Source organism: Puntigrus tetrazona, chromosome 13 (assembly GCF_018831695.1).
Source record: "Puntigrus tetrazona isolate hp1 chromosome 13, ASM1883169v1, whole genome shotgun sequence".
Classification (NCBI taxonomy): Eukaryota; Metazoa; Chordata; class Actinopteri; order Cypriniformes; family Cyprinidae; genus Puntigrus; species Puntigrus tetrazona.
The window spans coordinates 19,632,216-19,642,215 of NC_056711.1; the positions used below are offsets into that span (position 1 = coordinate 19,632,216).

Here is a 10,000-nt window from a genome sequence, read left to right on the forward strand (position 1 = left end):
TCAGGCCTGTAAAGCTTTTATATGTGTCAGCAGGAGCAGGAACAATCGCTGGCCAGCATCCTAGGGGAAAACACTGACAAGATGCAGCTTACCAGGAAGATACTGGATTTGAAACAGGTGGGTGATTCTAGACAACAGACTCGCTGAATTGCTGCTAAATTCTCAGCAGGCCTCAATTACCGCTACTGGAAAACACTCCGATTTTTGTTGTTGTTGTTGTTTTACCTGTATGTGAGCAAGTGCTTTAAAACGGAGACCTTCTGCTTACGCACATGCAGGCGATCACTTACTCTTACTCGCAGATGTCACTGATTGAAGCCCGTCGAAACGGCCGGGCTGTGCTTCCAAACCTGGGCATATTAGCCAAAACCTGGTTTAAATGCGCTCGAGATAAAATGTAAGATCATTCGAGCTCAGGAAATGTCTGACTTTCTTTCAGGATGAGCAGCTGTATCATAATCTTCACGAGGAGATCAATCATATGGCCCTCAGACTGGAAAAACAGGGAAAGACGGAGGGAAAGACCATCTCAGCCCGCAGGAAACACATCAACAAAATGTTAGTGAAAATACTACTACTAATAATAATACGTGAAAAAATTAGGATAGCTCATTAAAGATTTTTTTCAGCGCTGTCAAATGATTATTTACAATAATTGCATCCAAATTAAAATAAACATTTGTTTACGTAATGTATGAGTATGCACTGTGATTATTATGTATATATAATAAATACAAACAGATGCATGTGAATATTTCATAAAAATAATTTAAATAATTTGCTTGTATGTGAATTATAGTTATATATAATATAACATTTTATAAATACATGTAAATATATTCTGAGTGCTTTTATTTTGGATGCAATTCATTTGACAGCACAATTTTTTTTAGTTTGACAACATTGTTGTGCTGTATATTATACATTTATATATTTATCAATTATTTATATATATATATATATATATATATATATATATATATATATATATATATATATATATATATATATTTTAAAATATATATATATATATATTTTTTTCTGATACAATGTTTAATTATATGCATATTCAAATAATTTTCAGAACTACTAATAATAACTATTTTATTAACATCATCATTATATGAATACATAAATAATATAATCTTTGCATTATTATGTATATTTTTTATTTATTCATTAAAATAAAAATGTTCATCTTTATCAACCAAATAGGTGGCTAAAGGCGCAGTCTCACTTGAAGGAATATCACCAGAATCTTCAGCTTGCTCTCGAAGTCTCGTCTTTCTACCAGCAGGCCGATAACGTTGTCGGTTGCATCAACAACATGGTAATCGTTTTCCTCCGTTGAGCTATTCCTGTTCAGACCCCACAGGAAGCTCCATATCTGTGCCATTTCGCTTTGACTTGTCCTCCGATACGAATGTAACCCGTCTGTGTGCCGACACGCCAGGGTTATTTACGCTGTCCTTTAACTCCTCATCCAGGGAAAAGGCCTCTCTGCAGGCGGCGGAGCGGAGAGCGCCAGGGACGGGGAAATTCGGGACGTCGCCAGTCAAATCATGGTGCGCGATCCACAATTCACATCCCGTTATAGTCACACGAGGAGCCCGTGCTGTGAACACGCTTTAGTTCTCCCCGTCGAACTCCAGCCTGACGCCCGCGCTTCTTTTCCTGTGCTTCTGTGTGCTTTTCAGATGCTGGATGTGAGCGTTTCCCAGCTCTCCAACCTGCACCCGGCGCTGGCGGCCCGCGTCACGCAGAAGCAGAGCGAGGTGAAAGACCGCTGGGCTTTCCTCCAGAAGACTCTCAGGTAATGAACCAAACAAACCCTGCGGCGCCGTCCCGGCAGAGGCAAACACTCCATGCTTCGATAGGCAGAATATTCATAGATATTGGTCTCATAAAAATACGTACATCTGTGCACTTTTTTTGTTTTACGCACCGCATTTCGCCCGCGCATTCAAAAAGCAACGTCCGTTTATTCAGTTTATTAAGTCGATATAGGTACGTATTGCTGTTTTTTATTACGTTAAATATCCGTGTAAAGTTAATGCTGTATCATGCTGGAAATATGGTCCCTGAAAACGCGCACAGATTTGAAGCTGGATATGTGTGAAGAAAACATTCAAAAGCATCTCGGCACGTTAATATTGTCTTGGAGTCATAGTCAAGTAATTGTTCGAACATTAGACTTTGTTGATGGAAACTACGTTCGTGTGAGAAGCAATAAAAGGTGTCTAAAAACACTTAAAAGCGAAACTGCTGTGATATGTACTTATCGGTACATATTTCGTGTCTCGCTAAAAAGTGCACCCAGGTACATTTACCAGGTAGGATATTATTTAGTCTTTTTTTTTCTTTTTTGATAAACCGATCTCGCAGTCTATCCAATGCACACTTGTGTTTGAGTACGGGACAAAAAAATACTGATAATGCATATGAATTGAGGCTAGAGCTCACTTTTTAAAGCACCCTCGGTATTTAATTCTAAAAACGACAACTGCGTGCGGTTTTGTGTGCTAGTAGGCTATGCTTCAGTCAGAAAGATTAGCTATATATTTAATTTCTCTCTATGCAGTTAGACTAAGCGTGTGTACAGGCTCCATCTCGTGTGGATATTTGGTTTTTATTTAGCGCAAACATCCCATTTCATCCGCTCTGATCAGTACTGAACAACACGATACGCTGCCGGATGACGTCAACTATATTCGAACGCAAAGATAAAACATTATTGCATCTGCGAGGCATCCTTCAAACACTTTCTCTGTGCGTTTTCCCTAAACATATATGACCGTCAGTCAACTATCAGCAATATTCTGCCATTTCCCTCCCGAAGGCGCTTTCCACAATCCTGCTTTTGTTGCATTTTGCACCGAGCGCGTGGGACGCGGCCAGGAAACCGCTTCCAAATGATAATTAGATGCATATAAAAGACGTGTGCTTCTTTTCATGACGCCACCAATTACCAGTCAGATTTTTTCCTGCCGATGTTTTGCAGTGCCTAAACGCCGAAACGAACCTTCTGATATGAAATTTAGCCGGAAATGACTCTTAAACTGGTTTGTTTGTTTGTTTGTTTGTTGTAGTTCGGTCGTTTTATTGCACCGTCGCCAGGCGTCCCGTATAGATTTCATCGCCGTTTGAGGTTTAAAGCCCGTGATTCCTGTTCCTGTGCCCGGTTAGTCACACGGGGTCCATAAAAAGCCCGAAAACGTCATAAATTTAGTTATATAAGATTCGAGGCCGTAACGAGTCTTAAGTGGCACGAGAAAAGTCTTAATTATAATTTAATTAACCGCTATATTTCTGCCTCCCCAAAAGGATTCGTTCCATTTCTGAAATATGAAGCTTCTTTAGTGATTAAGTATTATTTAAATTGTTAAATAAATGTATATATATCTGTTACGGGATTGAATAAATCCGTCAGAACAGAACACACGGGGGAAGCAAATGGTTATTAATATCATTTTATGAATAATTTTTTACAGTTTTTATGTGCTGTAGTTACTACACTGTATATTGTATTGTACACTAAGAAATTATTGCAATTGTTGTAATTATATAAATAATTAAATGCATTTATATGATGCAAGCCAAGAAACGATGCATATTTATTTCTTCTGAACGCATCGACGCACTAAACCCCAAAATGAAGTTTTTGTTCGCTTCGTCTCGTTTGTTTATTTGTATGCGGTAACCAAATGCAAGCCTGCGCCCTTATTTTGTACTTTATTGCACCATGTATTGGTTTCATCATCATTCGAGATTTAAAAGTCTACGATTCCTGCTCCTGAGCCCAGTTAGTCATAAATAAATAGTGCGCTTGCTGCAGGAAAGCTTGCCATGTCCTCCTTATGCCTTCGGTTGAGGATGAAGTATGTTTATGCCCGTAATTAGAGGAATTTATTCCTTATAGTAAATGCATAAGGGTTTATTTGGGCGAAGCAGATGTTTAATCAAGATGAATTCATGGCAAAAGTTACTAATGGTAAAATAATACACAGGCAGCTTGTTCTGTTCTGTGAATGCGGGAAAGGCTCACAGCCGAGCGGGACGTTTCTGGGGGAAATGAACAAATAGGTTGTTTTTTTTTAAGCCATTTGTGACGGTCACAGATGTATGTCTTGAATTCGAAAGTTTTTCTTTTCTTCAACACCTGTGCATTTATGGATTTGTGAATGGGACACATTGCATGCCTTCCAGAACGTAAAAATATAAGCCTGAGCATGGATTTGATTTGGGTTTTATGTTAGGTACGTTACCCATTCGTTTATCTTTTTTTCCGTACATGATTTGTAATTTATAATAAATGCTTAGCATCATGGTGACAAGCTTTGCGAAGCCAAACACCGTTTACATTTTCTTAAAGCAGTGTAGTCTTACACTAGTGTACATAGAATGGAATAGAATAGAAAATGATTGCATGTGATGTTAATTATTATTGAATTATTATTAGACATAATTTATTGATTATCTATAATAGACATTTTTATAGAAATGTATCGAATAATGTATTTATTAATATAACATATATATAGTTATTATATAGAATTATTTCAATAAAAATATAAGTTTAACCATGTTTATGTATATTATATAAAATTATATTAATAAATATTATAAGTGTATTCATGTACATTATATGTAAAAATATAGAATTAATGTAATAACTATTTAATTTTATAATTTATAAATGTCAACTAGTGTGCATATAATATAATTAAAAGTGTATTAATGTAACAATTTTATTTATAACGTATTATTATTATTATTATTATATTTTAAAACTAATAATGCATCTCTTTATTCCGTATTAGAGGTGTTTCAATGTCTTCACATTTCTTTATGCATTTTTTCAAAATATATATCGTATGTGTGCGTCTTTTATATATACCCACAATAAATATATACGAAACACACACACACACGTATAAACAAAAGGTTTTATTTTGGATGCGATTGATCGTTTGACAGCACAGATATGCATGCATTATGCATTTCAAGCTTTAAAGCAGAGCAATCTTGCCGTTCCCATGTGCGTATTTAGTGCCTTCGTTTACAAAACGTTGCTTAATTTTGGAAGCTGCAAATACCAGATGTGTAATCCGCTATGAGGGAGTGACGAGGCGGTGCTGAAGCTCCTGTGCTCTGCTCTCGGCTCCTGCTGGCAGGTCCATCTGATGGCTGCGTGTTTGTGTTTGTAGGAACGAGAAGGCAGCTCCGCTCCCCTCCATCCCCTCATTAACCAGAGACGGCAGTGACCCTGAAACCCCCGGCCAAGAGCCGCCCGGCAGCGTGGGAACAGACCCACACAGGATTATGGGAAAGGAGGTTAAAGAGGAACAAAACCGTCTGAAGGGGTTTACGGTATGCAGCTTTCAGTCGGTTATGATTCTAGTTATATTCTCCTTCTCTCTCTCTCTCATGCGCCCTTGTTTTTGTTTAATTGACACCAGAGGCCTGTTTCCCAAAGTATTAAAGTCTTGGATCGGTGTGATGTTATGAGAATTTATTAAGTTCACAAGGATGTAAAAAAGTAGTATCAAAGCAAAAATGAATGAATTTTCTCATAATAGTTGTAATAATGGTTTTGTATTAAACACACTTAGATATTCTGTACAGTAAAATTGCTTTTTTTGAGTTTTCTTTTTATAGCAGTGCTACATTATACACTAAATATTAATGTAATATTTAGAACTAGCTTTTTGTTTTATTTTCTTTTTTTTCTGCGATTTTTAGCTTTTTTATATAACATATTAAATATTTTATGTACTTCAAACAAATAAAAAAAATATTTGTAATAATGTATTTTTAATATATTTTATTACTGTTTATTTTTTTAGTATATAATAATGTTTATCGCTCATTAGTGGTATTAGCATAATGTTGGTAACTGAGCAGTTTTTATTATATCTTAAATTAGCAATTTTTTTTTATATTTTCAGCTTTTCTCTAAAATTTGCATATTATATCAAATTATCATTTTATTACTTCAATTAACCAAAAGCAATTTAACAATCAACACAAAAAGCAATATAATATATTTAAATGAGTGTATATTTTAAATGCAATGTTTACGTAATGTGATTTTTAATTTTAATGTCATTTAAAGTCTTTTTTTTCTTTCCTGACCCAAGTTACGTGAACGAACCTTAAGTTTTTCTCCTGCTCAATGCAGAAAAGATCAGCGCTTGCCATAATTACGTAACAGACGCCGTAAAAGACCTCGGGCGCGTTGAGTCTGGCTCTCTTCAGGCCACACAAGTCAAACACGGTTGCTGTTCTCGTGGATGATGGTGCAGTTCGCTGCTTTAATTCGGCTGAGTCACTAGTTTAGCCAGGAGGGAAAAATGTGATGTGCGTCGGTTTGGATGGGATGCGGATGAGTCGGGTTTCTGTCATTTATTTTATGACATCCTCTCTATCTAACAAAGCCTCGTTGTCTCGCGTTCGGGAAAGCCTTCGGAGGTGTTATTGACTCTGGCAGGACCCATCTAGACGTTTCCATTCGCTTCGAGGGCAAAAACAGGCCGCCAGGACAAACAGGATTCTCTCGAAACTCCCAAATCTAGACGTTTTCATATCCTCTCTGCAATAACGTCTTTTGTCGTGCAGCCATTTGTTATGTTGCAGGCCGTTAGCGCTGGAGAAGAGCTTCCTTGTGTGTAGGATGGCCGCGTTTCTGGATTTCTCAGTGTTTTTTTGTTGTCGAAATTAATAATTTTATTCGGTGAAGACGCGTTACGTTGATCGAAAATGACAGGGAAGAGTCATTTATAACGTTCCAAAACATTTCAAATAAATGCTTTCGAAATAATCACTTTCCAAGCGATACGAAGCAGCCCGCGACTAATTGAAATGATTAATATTCGACGTTAGTTATTATTGGTTATATTAATCGTGTAATTAATTAGTGTAATATAAAATCGGTATAATAAATAATACGTTATAGTATTGTTAGTTTAAATGAATTAAATATTTTAGTTAATATTAACGGTTTAAATAAATAAAAAAATATAATATAATGCAAAATTAATTAAAAATACAATAAATGTTACTTCAGTTCTAATTTCTGTTTAATATTAAGGTTTCTAAAAAAAATCTGTTTCCACAAAAATATATACTAGCAAAATGTCATGCATAATAATAATAAAAAGAATAATAATAATAATAATAATAATGCATAAAACAGCATATTAGAATGATTTATGGAGCATCTTGTGACACTGAAAAAATCACAGAAATAAATTGTTTTAAAATATCTTCACGTAGAAAACATTTATTTTAAATTGTAATAATATTTCACAATTTTACTGATTTGGCTGTATTTTTATTAAAATACATGCAGCCCTGGTGAGTATAAACGAGTATTTTTGGTTGTATTTCTGGGCGTGCGGTATTTTATACTCAGGAAATGCCGCTGCCAAAAGTCAAGAGTGATTTCCAGTAAAGCATGCGCTGTCTCGTCCAGTATTTTTATTTTTTTTTTTGGACTAGTTTTATTTGTTCGATCTCAGCATAAGCTTTTGATCAGCCGGTTTTCTGGCTTTGGTTTTGATTGACTCAGGTTGGTAACAATGGCTGCTTGTGTCAGCTCTGGTAGCAGAGGTTACCTGGGTGTATCGTCTATGAGAGCCGGGCTCATTATGCTTTATGGAGACTTTTACTGGGAGACACCAAAATCCCCAGGACTAGCGTGATGCCAGACGACTCTCCATCCTCCAGCTCCAGTTCTCTTCAGACTTGCTTTGCCATGACTCAAAGCTCATAGCGTCTTCCAGCCTCTGAAAGCTGTGCATTGATGTATCCTATGCTTGTTTAGCTGATTTGACTCTATAATATATATATATATATATTTTTATTTATAGGATAGGATACATCAATGAACAGCTTTATATATATATATATATATATATATATATGTGTGTGTGTTTTTATATATATATGTTTGTTTACATAATATGAGTCTGTTCTGTGTATATTTATATATAAATACAAATGCATGCTTGTATATATTTAAGAAAAATGCATAAAATATATAAAAAAATATATAAATATATATATATATATATATATATATATATATATATATATAATAATAAAAAAACCCCAAATATATATATATATATATATATATATATATATATATATATATATATATATATATATATATATATATATATATATATATATATAAAAGATAAAATATAGTAATCTAAATATTTGGGTTTTTTTTAAAATGTATACTGTATATCTGTTTTTCTATATACATAACAAATATACACAGCACACATGAAATATATATATTTTTTTCTAACCTTTTTCCATATCAGGCTTCATGTCAGGCTGTACAAGTCAGTCTCTCACTTTATTAATCTCGTTTAGTTGGTTAAATAAAGTGTCCAAAACCCAACGACCGACTAACCTTGATTAGTTTAAGCTGCTTTTTTCACTTCAATCTTGTCTAAACCTGTGTATTTTTATGCATGATGAGGCGCCACATTCATCCATCGGTGTGTGTGTGTGTGTGTGTAACCAGACTTCTTGTTTAGTGACGTGAGGTAAACATGTCGAAGAGGCCTGTATTTCTCTCTAATGGCTCCCAGATGCCGCCGCTACGAGAGCGTTTGGCTGACATCGCTCCACAACTTCACACTGAAAGACTGATGAAATACGCCACTAATTACCGCCAGCGATGGGAACGAGCAGAGGAAGCCCTCGAGAGCCGCTCGGCGACGCGACCCACTGTCCCTTCGTCTCCTCAAACGCTTCGCGCTCAGAGCGGGCCGATAACGTGCGCCGTGCGATCTCGCCTTTTTTTCAGACGCTTTGAGTGGCGTGTTTATAAACGCTGTTGGGTCTTGTAAATTCGCCGCGTTCTCCAAATGGCACTTTCTCAGGCGACCGTTTCTTTCTTTCTCGCATGCAGGCATCATGACTCATTCATCCTGAGCTCATAATCGGAGAATGCCCAGCTCACGTTCATATGCCGCCATAAAGCAGAAGTGAGGCGATGGGGTGCCGCGCATGAAAACCAGTTTCGTCCGTGCCAAAGAAAGCGGTGTGGACGTTTTGCAGTGTGCATCGTCGCTTATTGTTATTTGCCAAACTCTAGTTTGTGGAGATCTTTTTTGATAGTGCTTCTTGATTCATTGTCAACATTTGGTTTGGAAATTGCATTTTGTGTCTTTAAGGGTTTTTCTTTTTCTCTTAAAAAGTCTAATGCGCACCAATGCTAAAAATACTTTTTTTTTTTCTGTAAAAACATTTTACTTTTTTGCATTTCGTTAATGTAAATTGTTTAACTAATATATGTTTAAAATGGCAATATTATAGCTTATAATTTACTGAAAAATGTTATAAAATGATGACGATAATAATAAATACAATTATAATTCATATTTAATATTCAGAATTAATAGTATTAGATACAAGTATAATTTATTAAATATTGTTAATATTTATTAGAAATCTTAAATATTAATTATTGTTGCATGTAAGTCAATCATCAACAGCAATTCATATTTATTATTCCTAAATAATAAAATTATTGGTTAGAATTATTTAATTATGCCATTTTAATATTAATATTAATTAGAAATCCTAAATATAAAATATTTATGGTGGAAGAATTAAATGCAAATGTAATTTATAAGTATTATAAGTATTTTTAATATTATTATTATTATTAGAAATCTTAAATATAAATTAGATTTGCATATAATACGTCTTCCATATAACTAATTTAATATCCAAAGATAATATTATTAATCATTAATAAAAATTAATTATGCTTTTTAACACTGTTAATATTAATTAGAGATCTTATATATATATATATATATATATATATATATATATATATATATATATATATATATATTTTTTTTTTTTTTATTATATTTATTTTTTTTTTTTTTGCATAGATTTATATGACTCACAGAGGTAAAAGTTATTTAATAACCCAGTGTCAATAAAATTTGTTTTTTTTTTTGAT

At 34.4% G+C, this 10,000-nt stretch overlaps 1 protein-coding gene across 8 annotated transcripts in view; it reads left to right on the forward strand.

The window, feature by feature from the left end:
• The window catches only part of LOC122356529 (spectrin beta chain, non-erythrocytic 1), a 49,430-nt gene that overhangs the window by 14,204 nt on the left and 25,226 nt on the right, over nucleotides 1–10,000 (forward strand). For 7 of the 8 annotated variants that reach the window (XR_006252347.1, XM_043255319.1, XM_043255321.1 and 4 more), the window contains 6 exons: nucleotides 31–117; nucleotides 440–558; nucleotides 1,216–1,330; nucleotides 1,488–1,565; nucleotides 1,698–1,813; nucleotides 5,208–5,370. Coding sequence is in view for 7 of the 8 variants with exons in the window: in XM_043255319.1 (XP_043111254.1) it covers nucleotides 31–117; nucleotides 440–558; nucleotides 1,216–1,330; nucleotides 1,488–1,565; nucleotides 1,698–1,813; nucleotides 5,208–5,370 (678 nt within the window). In the remaining variant the exon portion in view is untranslated. The remainder of the gene's footprint in view (nucleotides 1–30; nucleotides 118–439; nucleotides 559–1,215; nucleotides 1,331–1,487; nucleotides 1,566–1,697; nucleotides 1,814–5,207; nucleotides 5,371–10,000) is intronic. The other variant, XM_043255320.1, reaches the window with a different exon arrangement.